We start from the raw sequence: 21,097 nt of genomic DNA, 5'->3' as shown, positions 1-21,097 counted from the left end.
CTCCTCTCCTCTCCTCTCCTCTCCTCTCCTCTCCTCTCCTTCCCCTTTCCTCTCCTTCCCCTTTCCTCCCCTTCCCTCCCTCCCACCTCCGTAACTGCTGGCACTTGCACCAGGATTGCTGCTGCTGGGAAGGGACTTCCCATGGCCCAGAGGGTTGGGACAATCCTAGAGGGAAAGAAAAGGAGCGGGAAGAACGTGGCTTTATTTAGTTTGAGGTTGTGGCCAGGTGTCCTCTTTGGGATTGAGCTGGAAGTGTTTCCTCTGGAAGTGTTTCCTCTGCCCGGGAGCTGGATCCCCAAATCCCACAGAGCTGTTGGGGGAAGGAATTAGATCCTGCCTGCAAAACTCAGCTGGGTTAGGTCCAATAATTTTGAGTGTTGAAATGATCCTGGTGCCTTGGCCGGTGCCCGACCTCCTCCCGGGCACCGGGAATGTGGGGACGGTGGGGATGGGGCGGTGCGAGCCCCGTTATCCCTTTGGGATGGCTGCTCCAGGTCTCCAGGGATTTTTGGGCTGGCTGTCCGGCAGGTACGGGCAGCTGAGCGGGATGGTGGAGCCCCTGGCCGGCGTCTTCGGCGCCTTCGCCGTGGTGCTGGCGGAGCCGCTCCTGCCCTACGCGCTGGGATTCGCCGCCGGAGCCATGGTCTACGTGGTGATGGACGACATCATTCCCGAGGCACAGACCAGGTGAGAGCCCGGGAACGTCCCTTCCCGGCCTGGCTGGGACACGAGCGGCGCTTCCCTCTTCCCAAACATTCCCCTCTCCCCTCTCTCCCTGCAGCGGCAACGGGAAGTTGGCATCCTGGACCTCCATCCTGGGATTTGTGGTGATGATGTCCCTGGATGTGGGGCTGGGATAAGGGCACTGCTGCACTCCCAGGAGAAGACTTCAGAGCCCCGTGTGCTCCTGCGGGACTGGGAGCCGGACACGCGTTATCCCGGGACTGGATCTGTACATAGATGTTTTGGGATCTGGTTTGGTGTTGATTCCCTCTAATTTTATATCTCCCCCTCCCCTCCGAGTTCCTGGCGATGGTTTCCAAGCACAAAGATGGGTGGATCCTTCCAGATCCTGCCTTGGTTTTCCTCTTGGAAGGGGCGCTGGATGACGCTGGGCTGGTTTCCCCAAGGAAAGGCCCTCGGGATTTGGATCCTCTCCGTTCTGTCGGAGGTCAGGAATTCCCTGTCCCGTGTGGAGGCTGGTCTGGGTTAATCCTGACGCATTGCAATGGAGTAAACTCCTTACGGAGTCTGGAATTCCACCCTTTTTTGGGAAGGCAGGTGGAAAGCATTAAGACTGATAAACTGGGGGCTCAGAGGTCTCCCAGAGCCTGCTGCTCCTCGGGAATGCTGCAGGGAATCGGTTCGGATGGATGCAGACAGTCCAGGCAAATAAAGATGAATTTTCTTGGGATCTCTGCAAGAGGGAAATGTCATTTTTTTTCCTAAACGTCTCTCAGAGGGGCACTGTTCCCATGTGCTGTGTCCAATGTTCCGGGGTTTTCTATGGGAAAAAGCACCAGGAAAGGAGGATTTGAGTGCTTCCTGTGGCAGGCAAGGTGTGGGCTCCACACTGTCCCTGCCTGGTGCTGTCCAGCGGGACACGATTCCATGTGCAGCTGCTCGGCCTTCCCAAGGGATTGCTGGATTTCAGCTGCTGCTCCCAGTGATCCGTAACTCCTGGAAGAGCCAAGCCAGGCTCCTCCTGGTCACCCTTCACCTGCAGGAGGAGCAGGAGCCGAGCCAGCACCGGAGCATTCCGGGAGCCCTCGTTGGGATGAATGAATGAATCCCTCAGGATGAGTTCATTATCCCACCTGGAGAGCCACAAACGTGCACGGAGGTTCCTGCCTCTTCTCCTGATGCTTTCCAAGCATTTCCTGTGGAACAGCTCTTCCTGAGCACTGAGGATTGATCCCTTCCAGGCTCAGGAGTGAACCCGGCCCATCCCTGTTCCCGGGGTGCGCTCCAGGGAGGAGGGAATGGCCAAGGCTGGAAGGATGCTGCAAATCCCAGTCCCTCCCACTCCAATCTCCAGCACAAAGGGCTTCCCTAACCCCTCCAGCGGGAATAACTGGATCACCTGGCTGCCTCCTGCCACTCAGTCCCTCTGGAAGCGGGGCTGGGACGTCCCGGGTCCCCCTCTGGTCCTGCTGGAGCCAAAGGGAACGGGTTGGAATAAACTAAACCGCAGCTGTCCCTTTTGGTTCTATCCTTGTTTTTTGGTTGGGTTTCCTCTGTGTGTCCCTCTGGATGATCCAAAGCTCCTGTTTGCCGATGGATTTGACCTTTTAACTGTGACTGCTTTCAATAAATGGGAAATGGAGTTTGCACGGCGTTGTTTCCATGCCATAAATCCGTGGATTTGCTCCTCCTCCCTCCGCTCTGCCGCGTTTCCTTTCTCCAGCTTCATTCTCCCTGGCCTTCCAAGGTCCTGCCTCTTCTTGCCTGGGAAGGCAGCGTCCTTGGGGATGGGAAAGGAGGGGGAAAAGCCAAGGAAAGGCAGTTTCATGCAGACATTCCTGGCTGTGCATCCCTGGGACCTGCGGGGCTGTGCAGGTGAGCCGGGTCCCTCCAGGCTCGGGGGAAATTTGGGAATTTAGCCTTTAGCAGGATAAGCAGGCGGTGTCAGGCCCTTCTTTTTCAAAGGTGGGAGCTGTCCCTGCATCCCGGGGCAGGAGAGGGGAGGGATCTGTCTCAGCTGGGAATCAGAGCCCCTTTCCACTGTCCCATTCCCAGGGCCGGGCTGGAGCATCTCCCACTGCTCTTCCCATATTTCCACCCACACTGAAGGGGCTGGAAAGCTTTGAGCCTTCTGTTCCCAGCCTTAAACACCTGAAAATCCTCAGGGATATCCATGGCTTGGGATTCTCCAGCCTGTCAGGGATGTTTCCTACTTTAATTCCTGGCGCGTGGTGCCAGCTGGGACAAAAATAAAAACATTAGAGAGTTAAATGCAGCCCTGTAATCTGATTTCTGGGAGATAATTCCACATAAAGCATTTAATCCTGCTTGGATGCAGCCAGTCCAGACGAGGATGGAGCCCTAGGGAAGGAGTGGGGAAGGAGGGATGCAGGAATCATGGAGGAAAATCCCTATTTTCTGTTTATCCCCTGGAGGGGAGTGAAATTCTCTCCCTGCTCCTTTGTATGAGGGAAAAGCTGGCGGGGGCCAGGCCTGGAATCACCCCTGGGAGCAAGAAATGTCCATGGAAAGGGGGAGTTTGGGAGCAGAGGGAATATAAACACCCAGCCAAGGCCTGGAACGTGGGGACGGGCTCTGCTCCGTGGCTGGAGGAGCCGGGAATCCTCCAGGGAGCAAGCGGGAGGGAAAAGGGAAAAGTTATCCCATGGCTGGAGAAGGGGTTTGGGATCCTGGCGGGTCAGGATGCAGCCAAGGGATTGCTGTGGTCCCTCCCCATCCCAGGGAATGGCCCCGCAGCTGCCCCCATCCTGTGTCCCTGCCTCTGGAAAACGGGGAGGAACCCCTGGCTCACAGCAGCCACGCTCACGGTGAGCGCAGAGGGGAGGGTTTCCCTCTTTTTCCATCATTTTCATGGGAAAGCTCAGCCTTTGGACGGGCACAGGGTGCCTGGAGTGGTTCGAAATGTCCTGGGAGCTGCTTGCCAGCAAAACCCCCACATTTTAGCTGGGCATTTCTCCCCACCCCCACTAATTGTTCAGTAAAACCTTTAGATTCTTGAGCTTGGCCTTGAAATGATGATAAATTTTAGCGCTGCTCGGAGGGAAACTTAAACTGTGACCCCTCTGCAGTTAAAACTTCAACCCCCCCCCCCCCCAGTAAATGGGCTTCTCCTGTGATGGGGTTTAAAATCACCCCAACCCCCCAGCCTGGGTTTGTGGCTGCTTTTGTGGATGTTTTGGGGTTTTCCAAGCCCTGCTGCTGAAGGGGGTGACCCGAGAATGGGAAAATGATGGGAAAATCCCCCAATTCCTCCCAGCCCCGGAGGTGCCTGTCCTTGGCACTGAGGTGCTTTGGTGCTGCCCGTGCACGAGCTGCTGCTCCCAGGGCTTGGCCAAGCACCGTGCCTGTGGAAAAGCCCAGGAATGCAGGGCTGGGTGGATTTTCCTGCTTTTATTGTGGGTGGTTTTTTGGTGTTTCAGAGGCTGAACCGTGGAGGTGCTGCTGGAGGGGACCAGGACCAGCGGTGGCTGGTGAGGAGATCCTGGAGGAGTCCCCAGGGAAACTCCTCTGGAGCCAGGAGGGATGAGCTGGGGTTGTCCTGAAATCCTAAGCGGAGAGCTGGGAGCAGGGCACTGTCCGGGTGTTTATCCAGGGATTAGGGCTCTGGAGAGGGAATTAATGGGGTGTGGAATGCCCAGCTCTGGGATTCTCCTTCCTTGATTCAGCTCACGGCCTTAAGGTGCAGGAGAGCAGGCTTAGATGGGATATTGGGAAGGAGTTCCTGGCTGGGAGGGTGGGGAAGCCCCGGAGTAGAATTCCTAGAGCAGCTGTGGCTGCCCCTGGATCCCTGGCAGTGCCCAAGGCCAGGCTGGACATTGGGGCTGGGAGCAGCCTGGCACAGTGGAAGTGTTCCTGCCCAGGGCCGTGCAACCAGGGCAGGGGAATTTCCTCCGGAAGGGCAAGAACTGCTCCCTATGACCAGGGACAGGGCCTGGGGAATGCTGGAGCTGTGTCAGGGGGATTGGGATGGATTTTAGGAACAGGTTCTTCCCCCAGAGGGTGCTGGGCACTGCCCAGGCTCCCCAGGGAATGGGCACGGCCCCGAGGCTGCCAGAGCTCCAGGAGCGTTGGGACAGCGCTGCCAGGGATGCCCAGGGTGGGGCTGTTGGGGGGTCTGGGCAGGGAGTGGGACTGAGTGACCCCCGTGGGACTGAGTGACCCCCGTGGGACTGAGTGACCCCTGCAGGACTGAGTGACCCCCGTGGGACTGAGTGACCCCTGCGGGACTGAGTGACCCCCGTGGGACTGGGTGACCCCTGTGGGACTGAGTGACCCCTGCGGGACTGAGTGACCCCTGCAGGACTGCGTGACCCCCGTGGGACTGAGTGACCCCTGCGGGACTGAGTGACCCCCGTGGGACTGAGTGACCCCTGCGGGACTGGGTGACCCCCGTGGGACTGGGTGACCCCTGCGGGACTGGGTGACCCCCGCGGGACTGCGTGACCCCTGCGAGTCCCTCCCAGCTGATTCCACGATGCCGGTGATCCCTGTCGGTGACTCAGGCGGCAGGAATGGCTCTCGGGGATGCCAGGAACGAACGGGCTCTCTGTCGGCCCGTGCCGGGGGCTGGGAAGGCGCGGGCGGCTGCGGTTTGCAGGGCGGGGCGGGGACACCAACCCCAAGCGAGGCTTTGCACGCAAAGGAACAATAATCCCATTATGGGCCCCGCGGCGAGCGCGGCTGGAGCCGCTCGCGGTGCGAGATGCGCGCCCGGGGCGGATCGCGGCACCTGAGTCACCGCCTGGGAAGGGATGGATTTCAGGATTTCACCTCCCGCCCCTCCCCTCGGGACAGGAACGATCCAGACAGAATGACTTCTATTCTTCGTGCCGGGCTTTGTTGGGCTTGGCAGCCGCGCTGCAATTAAAGCCGGGCCGCTCGTGCTCGCGGGCTCCCGAGGCTCCCCTGCCCCCTCCCAGCCCTCCCAGTCCCACCCTGGATGTGCCGCGGTCCCTGTTCCGGTCCCAGCGTGGACACCCCCCCTCAGGGACCAGCCTGGGGCTGGGGCAGTGCAGGGAACACGAGGAATTTCGCCTCGGGGTCGGCTTTTCCCAGGGCCGATGTTGTGGGGTTCTCGGGTTTGGAGAGGGGATTGCAGAGAATCCCGGAACGGTTTGGGGTGGGAGGGACCTCAAAGCCCATCCAGTGCCACCCTCCCATGGGCAGGGACACCTCCCACTGTCCGAGGCTGCTCCAAGCCCCAATGTCCAGCCTGGCCTTGGGCACTGCCAGGGATCCAGGGGCAGCCACAGCTTCCCTGGGAATTCCAGCCCAGCCAGGAATTCCTTCCCAATATCCCATCCATCCCCGCCCTCTATCCCTTCTCTGTGTCCTGTCCCTCCATGCCTTGTCCCCAGTCCCTCTCCAGCTCTCCTGGAGCCCCTTTCAGTCCTGGAAGGGGCTCTGAGCTCTCTCTGGAGCCTTCCTTTCTCCAGGCTGAGCAATCCCAACTTTTAATTTAATTCCAGTTATTTTTCAGGTATTTGTTGGCTCTCTCAGTAGGTTTGTTTAGTCTCGCATGGTCAACCAGCCCTTGAGCAGCTCCGTGCTCGTGTCCGTGCTGGATTCCTGGGATTGCAGCTCATGGATGAGCTCCTGCTTCCCTTTTTCCTGGTTGTTTTGCCTAAAATCCTTCATTTTCACTGCTCAGCAGCTGGAGAAGGTTCCTCTGTGCCGCCTCAGGGGAATGTTCTCCATGTGCTTCCTTAGGAGTTGTGTGAGGTGGGAAAGGTGAAATCCCATCGGCCCAAGAAGGGCTCCAATTCCAGTTCTTCAACCCAGAGGGTTGTTCCTAATGGGAAAAGAGGGAAAAGAGGGGCAGTCCCCCCCGTGGGATCCTCAGCTTGCCAGGTCCCGTTTTAGTGCCTCGTTTCTTGTTTCAAGGCTTTTCCAGCGTGCAGGGTTCGTGTGAGAACAGGGGGAAAACAAAATCCCAACAGCCTCAGCTGGGATTTCTGGGAAGTGTTTTTTGTGCCTCACAATCCTGCGAGGGGGATCTCAGGAACAGGAAAGGGAGCCTGAAGGTTTATTTCAATATACTCTTACAAAACACTGATGGTAACTGAAGAGCGTTCGCGTCCAGGGCTGGCTCCTGCGGGGAATCGTTTCAACCTCTGGCTGGGGCCTCTTGTGTTCCTACAGGAACAAGGAAAAGATTCCCAACCAGAGCTCCCAGCTCGTCCCACACGATCCCTGTGCCTGGAGCAGAAACCAACCCGGGTGGAAGCAGGGGGGAAGAGAACCCTGGACCTGCTTTCCTTTGGCTGCACAATCATTTCCCTGCCATAAACTCGGCACGGCAGGAGCCAAGGGAAGATGAGGTCATAGGGAAAAATGCCGGTTGGGAAACAATGGAGGGAGGTGCTGGTAATGGCTGGGGTGGGGATGTCCCAGAGCCTGGGGCATTCCAGGGACCCCCAGCTCCTCCAGGGACCCCCAACCTCCATCAGGATCCCCTTCTCCACCAGGATCCCAACATCACTGGGACCCTCAGCTCCTCCAGGGACCCCCAACCTCCATCAGGATCCCAACTCCACTGGGATCCCCAGTTCCTCCAGGATCCCAACATCACTGGGACCCCCAGCTCCTCCAGGGACCCCCAACCTCCATCAGGACCCCCATCTTCATCTCTCCCAGAATCCCAGCTTCACTGGGACCCTCACTTCCTCCAGGACCTTCACCTCCTCCAGGATCCCACCTCCATGAGGACACCCATCTCCTCCAGGATCCCAGCTCCACTGGGACCTCACCTCCCCTGGGCCCCCCATCTCCTCCAGGACCCCAATTCCACTGGACCCCTCCCCCCATCCTGCCACCCGCAATCCCCAGTGCTGCTCCCCCAGCTCTGTGCAGGACAAACCATCAGCATCAGCATTCCCAACCCTTTTTATTCCCCTTTTTCCCCCAAACTCCAGCGAGGGCTGGAGCATCCCAGTTTCTCCCAGCCCAGGGTTCCAGCAGCAGGGCCAGGGGTGAGGTTGGATTTCAAACACAAATCACGTCTCACAACGTATTTTGCTTTTCCCTTTCCTTTTCCAGGCCGTAATTTATCCCAGCTCCTCTCTGCCGGTGGAGGGACAAACCTCCAGGAGGATCTGCAGGTCCTTTCCCTGAATCCAGCAGTGCTGGTGTGTCCCGGGCAGTCAGAGAGCCCCGGGAATTGGGGGGAGGATTTCACCAAATCCCTCCAGTTCTGGGTGGAGAGAAAACCCCATTGGAGAGCGGGGAAATGAACGCTGACACCAGGGACCCCCGGGGCCTCCAGAGTCATTAAAACAATTAAATCTCAGCAGGAGGAGGCCCCGGTGGTTGGGTGTGAAACCCCCGGGGGCGCGGTAATTGCTCTGCAAAGGCGGCTCTGTGGGTGGAAGAGACAAAGGGATTTGGGGGGATTTGGGGGAATTTCGGGGGATTTTTCCTCCCCTGGCAGCAGCTCCAGCCCCGTTTGGATTCACGGAGCGCTCGGAGATTTGGCTGTGTTGGAGCAGAGCCTGGGATGGGATGGGATGAGCTGCCTGCGGGGATGCTCTGGCCCAGAGAGCTCCCAGTGCTCCCCAGTGGGCTCCAGTTCCTTAATGGACCCCGGCTCCCCATCCGTGGCCTGGGACACCGCTCCAGGCTCCAAAGGAATAGTTCATCTTTCCTTCTGGAGATGTTTTTCCCTCGGAGAAGCTGAGCAGAGCCACCTCACCCCCCAAACACCTGCGTGGGTATCCCGAGCTCCCGTGGCTCCGGAGGGAATTCCTGCAGCCCCACGGAAAGGCGCGAAATTCCCGAACTCCCATCTCCAGGGTTATCTGTGCTCAGGCAGGATATATCAGACAGCTGATAAGGAGAAGCATCGGGGTCTCCGTGGATCTGCGGGAGCCTCCGCGGGCACGGGAATCCTCAGCTCCAGCTTTCCCAAGCTCCCTGTGCCCGGCAGTTCTGCCTGGGATATTCCTTAGGGATACCGAGCCTTCGGGGTTAAAGCCTTTTAATTATCAGTTGATCAGCGCCTCTCAGATCAGGATATCTGATAATCCCAGAGGGAAACATCCCTGCTGCTGGAATGCTGCCAGCCGGGAGGGGACAGTGCCCGTTCCAGAGTCAAACTGAATGGAAATGAGTTAATTTTATTATTTAATACATCCAGGACCAGCTCCACGGAGCTGCTTAACGCAGCCAGGCTGCAGCGAGGGATCCCATCGGGAAAGGGATGCAGAGACCCCCGAGGGGGCTCTGCGGGGTGAGCGCAGCGAGGTGGGGAACGCCCGAGGAGCGGCTGAGATTCCTTCTCCAGTGGAGGTGGATTCCCTCTGGTCTTTTTCCCTTTCCCTCCCCCTCTCCCTGAAGCCGTCCCAAACAAGCGCTGGGTTCTGGCGCAGCCTTTCCCAGCCGCACAAAGGCTGCCTTGTGCCGAGCTCCAGATGTTCCACATCCCACAAAAACTGCAGCACAAGGTACCTGTTCCCCTGGAGCACCGGCTGCCCTGGATGGGAGGGAGCTGCCTCCCAGCCTCTTCCAGAGGCAGATCCCGGCCCTCGGGAGAGCAGAGGGCACTCGGGGCAGTGTGGGGGACTTGGGGTCCCTGCTGGTGCTCGCAGGGATGGGGGTCACCCATGGAGCAGCTCCCGGGAGCAGAGTTGGAAAGGGTCACAGCAGGGGCTGTGAATCACGGATTTGGAATGGTTTGGGTTGGGAGCGACCTTAAAGCCCATCCAGTGCCACCCCTGCCACGGCCAGGGACACCTCCCACTGTCCCAGCTGGCTCCAGCCTGGCCTTGGGCACTGCCAGGGATCCAGGGGCAGCCGCAGCTGCTCTGGGCACCCTGTGCCAGGGGCTCGCCACCCTCCCAGGGAACAATTCCTTCCCAATATCCCATCCATCCCTACCCTCGGGCAGTGGGAAGCCATTCCCTGTGTCCTGTCAAGCCTTGGTGGCCCTGGGGACAGGGATCTGCGGGTCCGGGTTGTTCCCCGGGCTCTGGCACAGCCCTGGGTGAGGGATTCCTTCAGGACCCCGCAGTCAGCCCAGGATGGATTCCCCAAAGCCCTGAGGGTCGTGGTCCTTCGGGAGCAGTGTCCTGGCTCTGCTCCATCCCCACCCCATCCCCCTGACTGCAATCCCGGATTTGTTTCCCACGACAAAAGGCAGGGAGATCATTCCAGCCCCCCGACTCCCCTTAGCTCGGGGCAAACAGAAATCACTGGATTCATCCTGGCAGTGGCCGGGAATCCTCGGGAATGTTCGGAGCAGCTCGGGAGGACAGGCAGGGCTGAGCTACAGCCCCTGGTCCCAGCAAGGTTCAGCTTTTCATCCCAGCTCTCGTGGTGGCTCTCCCTCAGGGTCTCAGGGAAGTGTCAGGAATTCCCTCTCCCGCGGGCCCAGGGCTGGGAGGTGACTCCCACCTCGGAGAGGGTCCGGGGTCACAGGCTGAGGACAGGCTGGATCCCACCCTTGCCATGGAGCTGCCTGGCAGGTGAGCCCGGGAGCTCCACAAATCCAGGTGGGGGCCAGGCTCTTGTCCCAGGTAACAAGGGATGGGAGAAGGGGAAACGGCCTCAGGTTGCACCAGTGGAGATTTAGGTTGGATATCGGGAAAAACTTCATGGGAAGGGTTGTCCAGCCCTGGCACAGGTGGTAGAGTCCCCATTCCTGGATGTGGCACTTGGGGACAGGGACTGGCAGTGTGGACTGGATGATCTTGGAGGGCTTTTCCAACCTATTCTGTAATTTCTGGGATGGCTTTCTCCCCAAAATCCGTGTCTGGGGAAGGTGAGGAATGAAGGCACACAGGGGATGGATTTTCCATGGAAGGGGGTGGTGGAGGAGCAGGTGATGGTCAGGGAGCAGCTGGATCCCACCTGGGGCAGCACCCGATCCCTTACTGGGCTGGAGGAGGCTTCTGATCTTGGGATCCAGGCTGGGAATCCAGGGAGCAGCTCCATCCTCTCCTGCCGGGACAGGTCACCGCAGGGCTCTCCTGGCCTGGGGAGCGGAGTGACCCCTGGGAAACGCCCCCAGCCGCGGCAGCCCCTCATCCCCATGGAAAACGCGCCGGGGGCAGGGAACAGGGAATGGCTCCGCGCAGGGAAGGGCACAGAAACCCCTCTCTGCCGAGCGCAGGCGCCTCCCTGTCCCCTCTCTTTCTCCCCTTCCCTTCAATAATCGTCCCCTTTTGTCCCCACGCATTTCCCTCGGTTCCTTTGCCCGCCCTACTCCCGCAGCCCATCCCAGCCCCGGAGCTGCTCCCGGGACCACCTGTTTTTCCCCCGTCCTTTTCCAGGACACCTGATGTATTTATTTTCATTGCCGGTTTGTTTTCTTTCTTTTTTTTTTTTTTTTAGGGTCTGTGAAGCCGATTCCTCCTTCCCGTGCCCCGGGAGCCGCGGTTAATGAGTAACCACAGCGAGCTCCGGGGCAGCTGCCTCACACAGAGCGCCGGAGACTTTTTTGGAGCTGCATAAGGGAACGTTTGTTCTGCAGCCTCTCAATGGATCCTTGTGCGGGAGGCGAGGAGTGTGGGGAGAGCAGGAGAGACACTAAATCACTGCCCGAGAGCTCGCCCCGAGTGGGTGTTTGTGCCTTTTCCCCAGGGATGGGGGCTGAGTCACCTCAGCCGCCTCAGAGAATGGATTTATCTCCCCAGCTGGGCACACAGCGGACTTTTGGGGCTTCAAGGCTGCCTTTAAGTGATTTAAGGATCGAGCACTCAGCCCATCCAGACCTTGGTGTGGCAGGAATTGGGATTTTCTGTCCCTGTCCCACTGAGGAGCAGGTTTGGCTCTTGGCATTCATCATTTTACCCGTCCCCTTCCTGTGCTTTGGGTTCATGGCGATTTTGGGGGGTTTATCAGCTATTTAAGGGGTTGGAGGCTGTTTTGCCTCCCCTGGCTGGTGGGGCAGGGCCTGGGAGCTCCGTGCTGTGTCCCAGCTGTCCCGGGTGACCTTGGCCGTGGCATTTAAACCTCTCTGCCCTGCTCTGCCCGCGTCACTGAGCAAACAGGTGACGCTGTGCCGCTGCTCAGCCCTGCCTTTGTCCTCCCCAGGGTGCTCGGAGGCTCCTGGGGGCTGGGTGGCATCTTGGGAGCAGAGAATTCCAGGCCCAGGTACCAAACCACCCTGCTTGGAATGTCTCTCCCCATCTCCGTGGCTCCATAATAAGGCTGGAAAAGAACTCCAGGGCCACCAAGTCCAAGCTCTGACCGAACACTCCCCTGTCAACCAGAGCTGATGGAGAAGAGCCACCTCTGCTCCTTTTTGAGGGGTGGGGACTCCCCCCGTGCCCTGGGCAGCCCCTTCGATGCCCGACCACTCCCGCAGGGGAGGAATTTCCCTTCACACCCGCCCTGACCCTCACTGGCACAACTCGAGGCCGGTTCCCCTTGTCCCATCCCCTGTTCCCGGCAGCAGAGGCTGATCCCTCCTCCCCCCTCTCTGTTCGGGCATTGGAGGGGCTCAGAGCCCAGGACTGGTGATGGCAGCGGATCCTTCCCGTGTTCCTGCTCTGCCCCTGCCTGGGACGATCCCGAGCCGTGAGCGCTCCGTGTCCCTTTGTGCGCAGCGGGGAGGGGACAGGAGTGTCCCCACGGCTTTCCCATCCCTGCTCCAGCTGCCTCCAAGGAGCTCTCGCAGTGCTCCTGCAGCTGGAGCAGCCCTTCCTTCCCAGGCCTGTGGGCCAGGCTGGGATCCAGCACCAGGCAAACACAGAACCACATTTTCTTCCTCTTTTACAAACCTCAGCTTTGGGGCTTGGTTTGAGTTTCATTTTTATTGGTTTATTATTTTTTTTTTAGATTTGGGGATTGGCTGAAGTTTTGGGGAAGGATTGGGGTTGTTTGTGTTTTACCTGCCACAGCTCCCTGGAGCTGCTGCTCTTTATTGGCTCCCGCAGCACTTGGCACTCTCAGCATTGGAAAGAAAAAGCTTTTTGTTCCCATATTTCCATATATTTATATGGATTTAACCGGGCTGGGGAGGGTATTTGAAGGTCAGAGGACTTCCAGAGGTGACTGTGCTGGCCAGGCCTGGGAACAGGGAGCAGCCATCCTGTAGGAACTCATTCCCAGCTCACCCTTCTCTGTTTCTTTATTTTCCCAGTGCTGCCCATCACTAAACACTTTATTTCATTGTTTTTCTGGGAAAAACCACCAGCGTGGATTTTTGGATGTGCCATTCCCAGGCTGGGGTGGGAAAAGCAGCATGGCCTGGGGCTGTGACCCCAAACTGCTGCACGGGGTGTTGGTACCAACGCAGCTTCCACAGGAATAAAGAGTTTTCCCGGCTCCCCCTTCCCAGGGCAGGGCTCCCAGTGCTTCCCAGAGCTTTCCCGGTTTGCATGGAGAAGTCAACAACCCAGTCCTTCCTCCTTGGCAATTCCTGGCCATCGGGAGTTCCGGATCTCAGGAATATTCTTCTGGAGAAGAGCCAGTCCATCCTCCTGCTGGTGCTCTTGGGAGCCCCAAAGCCGTGCCTGGAGTGAGGAACAGGACTTCCCTTCCCAGCAAAACCCTCTTCCCTTCCCATTGCTGTTGCACCGAGGATTTCCTCCCTTAAAAAAGCTCCCACAGAGCTCAGATCCAGTGGCCACATTCCCATGCTGGATTTGATATTTGCAGAGTGGACTCGATGGATCTTGGAGGTCTTTCCCAGCCTGAACGATCCTGGGAATTCTGTGCTCCACATGCCGCCGGGGAGCTGCGGATCCCTGTGGGATAAAGGACGCTTCCAGCTGCTCCGAGCGCAGCTGTGGGGAAACCACGGATTTTCCACCCTGGGGAGCATCTGGCTGACATCCTCCCACCCCTGGGTGCTGCATTCCCTGCTCCACGTGCGCTTTATCCTGCTCCACGGGCAATCCTGCTCCTTCCTTGCCCAGCCTGCCCACCCCAGCATTCCAGGGCTTTTCCCTGTGGCTCAGGAACGTGGGGCAGGAATGCTGTGCTCTCCAAGGAGCCGGGAAGGGGCACGGCTGGCACTTCCCAACAATGTCCGAGTGTTTGCAGGGCCGGGCTGCTGCTTCTCCTGGAGCTGGATCCCATTCCGGCATCTCCCAGCGCCTTCCACCGTCACGGCAGCCTCTGGCAGAGCCCGGGCTGGGAGCATCCCACAAATGGGCGTCGGGCTCCTCTGGGAACGAGTGCTGCAGCTTGCCATGGGAATTCCTTCCCTTCTGGGGTCTCTGGGCAGCGCGGAAGGGCCTGAGCAGCGCCCAGGGGCTGTCGTGGTCCTTCACTCCCAGCAGAGGGTGACACAAAAGCTGTGGCAGAGCCTTGGAGAGCTCCAGGTTTTTTCGGGAGCCTGACAGCTCCGTGTCGTGTGGGCTCGCGGCTCTGAAGGAAACGCCGCTGGAAAAGGGAGAAAAACCCCGGAATTAAACCATAAAAGCGGCAATTTGCCTTCGGAAATCCCGGACATCCAATGCCACGGCTCTGTGAGTCCACGGGAGCCTTTGGACGCCCAGCTCAGGTGGTGCTGGATCAGCAGGAGCCTTTCCATGGGCTCCAGGGAGCTCTGCTGCTTTTGGTGCTGATGTTGTTACGGTTTGGGTGGGGAGGGACCTTAAATCTCATCCAGTCCCATCCCTTGCCACGGGCAGGGACACCTTCCACTGTCCCAGGCTGCTCCAAGCCCCGTCCAGCCTGGCCTTGGACACTGCCAGGGATCCAGGGGCAGGGTGAGCTCCATCATTTGGAGCCTTTTCCCAGCTCTTTCCTCGCTGTGAGCCCCGTTCTGCCTCTTGCCAAACAGGTTTGAATTTCCAGGCCGTGGCTGTGAAAACGCAGCACAGCCCCCTCCTGCACAGCGCTAAAATATGGCTTTTCCCCCTTTTTAATATCCCCTAAACGATGACCTTTTCCCTCCTTCAGCAGGCAGCCAACACAAGCAGCACGATGTGATTTGTGCCGCGTTTCAGCTGCGGTTTCTTCAAGAAATTCATCTGCTCTCGAAGCAATTAAGGGCAGGGAAGCATTTCCACTCCGGCTTCGGGCCCTGAAAAGCTGCCAGGAGGGATTTTTTCCCTTCCCTCTTGCTCCCTCAGCCCCCCTTGTCCTAAAAAACTTCTGTGGTTTCCCTTCAGCAGCAATTCCGGGGCTGTGGGATGGTAAATCCCAGCGCGGTGCAGGTGGGAAGGGGCTGGGTCCCTGTCCCACGGTGCCACCCCCTCCCCGTGCCCGCGGTGCCCTTCAGGATGTTCCCCAAGGCACGTGGGGTTCAGAGGGCAGAGGGAACGTGTGGGACACGGCTCCATCCCACTGGGTGACTCTGCCAGGACCGAGGGCTCGGGAGAACGGGCCGTACATCAGCCCCTAAGTCAACAGCACGGTTAATTGCCCGTTCATTCCGCGGGTGGGTTAATAATTAAGTTAAATTAATAATTGGGACAATAATTAAACGGAAACAATAACCAATACCCGGCGCGATTGCAGCGCTCGCTGTTCGTGCCGGGGTTTTGGGGTTACTCATTCACTTTAGGGCCGCTGTGGCGTCGGGCTGGCTGTGCCAGGGATGCGACTCCCGGAATGCCGTGGAAAACCGGGCTTTTCCAGGCAAAACCAGCGCCTCTTCCCTCCCCCGCGGACGGCGGAGAGCGGCGGGGTCCCGGGGAAGAGCGGAACCGCCGCGACCCTCGGGTCTTCCCCCACCGCCCGCGCCCTCCCCTCCCCGCGGAGGGACGGAGGGAGGGACAGAGGGACGAAGGGAGGCGGCTCCAGGCCGGGGGGAGGAACTACAAGTCCCGTGAAGCCGCGCCGCCCGCCCGCCGCCGCGGGGCTATAAAAGGGGGAATGGCCCGGCAGCCGCAGTCGGAGCATCCCTGGCTGCGGCCGGGCCGCTCCCGAGCCCATCCCGCGCTCCTGCCCCGGCGCTCCCGGGGATATTCCCGCCGGGAGATGGGAGCGCGGCGATACCCGGAGCCCCGGAACGGGCTGAGGCTCTGGAGGAGGAGGATGCCGCCGCTCCGCGCACCGGGGGAGCCGCAGCCCCGGGAGGGTTCGGGCGCTGCCGGCGGAGGTGGGTGCCCCGCTCGGCTCGGGGGGTGCGGGGGGTTCGGGGGGTCAGCACGGGGCTCCTCCGCCCCGCACTCGCTCCTGCGGGTCCCCCGGGGGTCCCGGCGCGGGGGGGCTGCGCCGGGCGCTGCGGTCCCCTCGGTGCCCGCACCCGCTGTCGCTTCCCCCCGGTGCCATCTCCTTTGTGTCCCCCCGGCCCTTCCCCTGCCCGGGGCTCCGGCCTGGGATGCTCCTGGTTCGGGGGTCCCGGCGAGCGTGGGGGGAATTTTCCCCTCGTCTCCAAGGAAAGCCGTGTGGCCGCTGTTTTCCTTCGTTGTTTTCGGTATTTCTGCTGGGGTTTGGGGTTTGTTTTTAGGGACCCACACACGGCTTTTCCCTTCCCTGCCGTGGGAATTCCTTCCCCAAAAGTCTCGCCCCGGGGCAGGTGCCCGGGCGGGGCCTCGGGCAGCGTCTGCAGCCCCTCGGAGCCCCGTCCCCTCCCCGCCGGGCTGTCCCCAAGCCCGGGGCGAGCCCGGAGCCGGCTCGGGGCTGGCGATCCGCGGGATCTGGGATGCACAAGAGCACTTTTGTGTGAATCCTGGAAAAACATGAATGACTCCCTTCTTTCGCTGCCTACAACAAAAAGACCACACCAGTCTAGACCTGCAACCAAGAGCACACACAGAAATTAGCGCTGTCTGCTGTCGGGGACCCGGCGTGGCCAGGGGAACTCCAGCCCGGGATCCCTCCGGAGTGCCAGGGATGCGTGTTTGGGGAAAGGATGTTTGAGGTTCCTTTGATAGAAACAAGAGGAGCTTTTATTGCCCGGACATTGTTGGTGCTGCTCGCTGCCGGCTCGGAATGTGTTTCCTCCGAAGGCTTTGAGGCTGCGGGAATTGCTCAGCTCTCGCTAATTGAGACATCTTTTTATAATCACGGAGGGAGGGAAGTGGGGGCAGAGCGTTGGTGACTCAGGCCTCGGGAAGAGGCTGCGTTTTGCTTTGCCCGGGGTTGTGGAGGGGAGATTCCAGCTGGGGAAGCGGAGCAGGGCTCCCAAGGCCACTGTCCCTCCCCGCTGGCAGCCAGGTGATGCTTTCAGGACGTCAAATTTCTCATTTCCCTGTGGAATTACGGGGGGGAAAAAAAAAATCTTCCTGGTTCACCTCAATCCTTCCCGCAGGTGTGGGGAGTTAGAGCCCTGATGTGGAGACAATCGCTCTGTGCTCTCTTTTTCCAAGGCTTTCCTGCAAAACCAGCTGGATCTGCTCTTTCTATCAAGCTTTTTATTGAAGGTTACCAGGTGCTTTCCGTGCTCAGGTGTCCCCAAACAAAGGTTTGGGAGATGTGGCACCCCTCAAACTCCCTTTGATGTGGCAGTGATCGCCCCATTTGGGGCTGGGGCAGGGCAGCGGGGTCACTCTGGCTGTGGGAGTGTGGATCCTTTGGGAAGAGGCTTCCAGCTGAGGTGTGAAGGAGCTTTGTGAGCACAACGAGTGTGGAAAGAAACCCAAATCCCATTTTTTGTGCAGTCAGGAGGAGGAAAAGTCCCCCTGTGGGCAGGAGCGTCCCTGTGGGGGTGTCTCCTGAGGAAGGAGGGATTTTGGGGAGGGCTGAGGTGTCTCCCAGGGCAGGAAGGATTTTGGGGAGGGCAGGGGGAGCAGGCTCTGGCGGGTACCTGCGGGCCTCAGGTGTTCTTTGCCAGGTTCAGTCCCAGGAGCTGCAGGTGCTTCTCCTGCCCAAGGGATTTGGGAGCGGGAATGTCCCAGCTCATCTGCTGAGCCAGGAATGCAGAGCTGTGGAGTCCAGCAGGATCCAGCAGAGACAGGGGAGATCCCAAATGGGCTCATCCCACGCTCTGGGGTGCCGGCAGGACCCAGTCTGGAGGTGCTGAGCAGGGGCTGCTCCCTGTGGCTGAAGGATCCCCAGATCCCTCTGGAATGGCTGTGCTGGGTCTGGGAGCTGCTGGGGAATGCGGATTCACCCCTAAAGGGCTGGAGAATGAGGAATGCCCCGAGAGCCTGGCACAGGGGTGGCCACATGAGCCGAGCGGTGTCACCTGCGGTGTTTGAGGGGCAGCTCTGAGTTAAACTGGATTTTGGGGGGTTCAGGGGTCTCTAAGCTCAGGTGCCCCTTCACCTGCACCTGGCTGGGCTGGGCTCAGGGTTTCAGGTGCACAGAGGACTTGGGGGACTTTGGGACCCGGACTCTTTTTAGGATCCCTCTGCCTGGGACACCTGGACGTCGCCGGCTCTGACCTGGCTCTTCCGAGGGCTGCGTTTCTCCATTCCCCTTGAGCCTGGTTTTAAATTTACCCAACCCAGCAGCATCCCTTCTCCCTGGCGATTTTCAGCAGCAGCTGCCTCAGATCTGGACGCTTTTGGACTCCAGCTCCTCCATCTGGGAGCTCTCCTGGATTATAAACGATCAGAGCGCCTTAAATTTTCGGCAGATCAAAAGTTTTGGGCCACACCCGCCCCCTCCCTGTGGAGCCCCGGACAGCGGGGGGACAATGCCGGGAGCACAATGCGGCTTCCTGGGGGCTCTGGGGGTTGTTTGAACTTTGAACAGAAAAGCAAAGCAACAAAAGAGAGGGCGAGGGGAGCGCAGGGCTCTGCCAGTGACCGCGGCCGGCCGGGGGCTGGAGCCGCTTTACAAAGGGTGCCCTTGTTCGGCGGGGCCGAGTCCAGCGGCAAAGATGGATTAAGAACAGAAATGAGGGGGCAAAAAAGTCCCCTGGGGTGGTGCAAACACGGCGTGGAAACGCTTTTATTGCCTCCCGTGACTGCCTGAGAAGCGCTGCTCGTTTCGGATGGAAGCTCTCAGCGCGGGATTGGGGTTTGCCGCCTCACGGGTCCCTGGGGACTCGCTGGCGCTCGGTGTCCTGCTCCCAGCCTGAGTTTAGAGCTGCAATTTTCCCATTTTTGGGTTTCCCCCCGCTCTGCGGCAGCACTGGAATTTGCAGGAAGCGCTTTCCTGGCGCGGCACCCAGAGGAAAAGCGGAGCGAGGGCGGTCGCGGCTGCTCCCAGCCCCGGTCCCTCTCTGGGTGTGATTCTTCCCCGGAGCTGATGAGGTGCGAAGCCCTCGGCCCCGGGGTTGCGCCGCTGCCGTGCCCTCAGAAGGGAGCATTTTTAAAATTCAATTGGCTGCTCCCTCTGCCAAGCCACAGATGTTTTTTGAGGGCTAAAACCTAAGCCTTTAAATAAATGTGTTTGATCCCTGGGTGGTTGTGCAGCTTTCCCGAGGAAAAAAATAAAGCTCGGAACGGGTTTTTGTGTTGGGAGCAAACGTCGTCTGCTCAGGCTGTTGGTAAAGCTGATTCCTCCGGGGTTTTATTCCTGCTTTTCCTCCCTGGGAGGGGATCAGAGCTGTGGGAAAACCTTCCCAGGTCTCTTGAAGGAGCAGGGGGGGCTCTGCTGGGTAAAGCTCAGCCTAAGGCAGCCTTGAGCCTCGCCAGGAACAGGATGGGATCAGCAGGGCCAAAGGGGTTTTGTGCCATACAGGAGCTTCAGGCTGGCTCTGCAGGGCTGCTCTGGGCCCCTGGAACGTGTCCTGCTCGGGGTCAGGTGGAGGAAGCTGCTTTGGGGCCTCGGTGTCACATCGTCCCCAATCTGGGGTGTCCCTGCTGTCACTGGAGTTGGCTCAGCTGCTGCTCCTTTAAACTGTGCTCTCAGGCCGAAGTATTTAAGATTTTTGGACGTTTCCCCTAAGTTTGTACGAGAAAAGGCATTTTTGGGGCGGGGGGTCCCGCTGGCAGGCGGGTGGTGCAGCCTGGGGCGCTTTAGGGCTGTAGGGTGGCTGCCCAGGGAGTCCCTGCTGCCCTGCCCTCCTCGTTCCCTGCAGGCAAAGCCCAGGCTGGCACTGGCCCAGGGCAGGGAAGGTGTCCCTGGAGGGACAGGAGCTGCTGCCAGCACTGGCACCTGGGCTGCCAGTGACACCAAGAGGCAGCTGCCTGTCCCTGAGGCTGGGAACTCCAGGAATTTCAGCTGCCAGGAGCTTCCCTGCGATCTCAGGCTCTGGAGAGCAGGTCCCTTCCCTGCTGGGGTGTTGGGATGAGCTCCAGGAGGTTTCCTCACAGCCAGCTCAGCCTTGGGCTTGGCTTAGCACCTGTTCCAGCACCTCCCGAGCAACTGGAGGGGAAGAGGGAATGAGGGATCCTCTGGGGTGCCAGTGGGACCAGCAGGGATTTGGGAATGGGGCAATGTTGAGATCTGAGCTGTGGTTCTGCTGGAGATGCTGCACTGCAGCCCCTGGGGTGGGGCAGGAGGAGGACTTGGCCACCAGTGGCCACTGGGGAGGGAGTGGGAGCTGGATCCATCACCCTGGAGGGGGCTGGGATCTGTGGTGAAGCTCACCAGCCAAACTTCCATGGCTTTAAATCCTCTCTCTGGGCTGAGGGTGTGCTGAAAACGCCCCACGAGGCTGGGGAGGAGCAGCTGCTCACCTGGAAGTGCCCGGCAGGGCCCTCTCCAGCCGTTTTCCATGGAAATGCCACCCTCGACTGCGTGGCTGTGTCTGTGGGGACAGCAGCTCCTGCATCCCTGCCAGGGTGGTGGCACCCTGGGCCGTCAGTGCGTGTTTCATCCGTGTTCCTGGGATAATCCCTGTTTCCTACGGAGGCAGAGGGAGCTGGAGGCAGGAAAAGGTGGCTCATGGAAGCGGTACCTGGCTGTGGGAGGGAGCACAAGGACCAGGACACCTCCTGCTCACAGTCCCCTCAATAATCTGCCTGTGACCCTCATCCCACCTCTCCATTTATCCCAGTGGGATCTGTCGGATCTGCCCGATCTGCCCAGCCCAGGGCTGGGAGGGGGAGGGAGAAGCTTCCCAGCCCAGCAGCCTGGACAGGGAATAATGCTCCCCTTTTTATGGCTTCTTCAATTGTTCCTGAAAATCCTTTTTAAAAGGAGGAAAGTTCCTTCCTTCCTTTCAGCTCCCGGTATCTTGAAGAATTCGCTCCATTGTGAGGCCAGGACAGAGACCCTTCTATGAGGGCTCTCCTCGCGCCCCCCTCCCCGCGCCCCCTCCCACCCCATCCCAACAAGCCCCCATTCTCCTCTGAAGAGGGTCCCTCTGTCTAACGCCAAGTAACTCTTAAGGGTAGCATTTATCCCGGGGCACTCAGCTCACAAAGAGTGCTGGAGTGTCAAATAAACTCCCCGCAGCCTGCAAAGAGCAGAGGAAGAAAACACAAAACCCCCTTTCTTTCCACCCCTGCGGGGAAACAAATACGGACTTTGTGCCGGCGGCAGCGGCGCCCTAACGAGGCCTAACGGGGCTGTGGCGAGCGGGGTGGCCACGTGAGGGGCTCTGGGGGGACCTGGCACACGGCGAGGAAGCCAAAACGCCCCCAAAAACCCTCTGGCTGTCCCTGCTCCCGCTGCTGTCCCTGCTCCCGCTGCTGTCCCTGCTCCCGCTGCTGTC

The 21,097-nt window shown here is 59.5% G+C and overlaps 1 protein-coding gene across 2 annotated transcripts in view; it reads left to right on the top strand.

Annotated features, from left to right (window-relative positions):
- SLC39A11 (solute carrier family 39 member 11) overlaps positions 1-21,097 on the top strand; it is a 124,172-nt gene that overhangs the window by 67,921 nt on the left and 35,154 nt on the right. For both annotated transcript variants that reach the window (XM_042025519.1, XM_042025518.1), the window contains exons 9-13: positions 529-687; positions 782-2,559; positions 4,125-4,175; positions 11,035-11,465; positions 12,986-15,700. In XM_042025519.1, coding sequence (XP_041881453.1) covers positions 529-687; positions 782-860 — 238 coding nt within the window. In that variant the 3' untranslated portion in view covers positions 861-2,559; positions 4,125-4,175; positions 11,035-11,465; positions 12,986-15,700. The remainder of the gene's footprint in view (positions 1-528; positions 688-781; positions 2,560-4,124; positions 4,176-11,034; positions 11,466-12,985; positions 15,701-21,097) is intronic.

This window comes from Corvus kubaryi, unplaced genomic scaffold (genome assembly GCF_017639235.1).
Source record: "Corvus kubaryi isolate FWS band 111438036 unplaced genomic scaffold, C.kubaryi_AGA036_p1.0 37272, whole genome shotgun sequence".
NCBI lineage: Eukaryota > Metazoa > Chordata > Aves > Passeriformes > Corvidae > Corvus > Corvus kubaryi.
The sequence above is the reverse complement of the archived record's forward strand: the minus strand, read 5'-3'. Positions and strand labels throughout refer to the sequence as shown.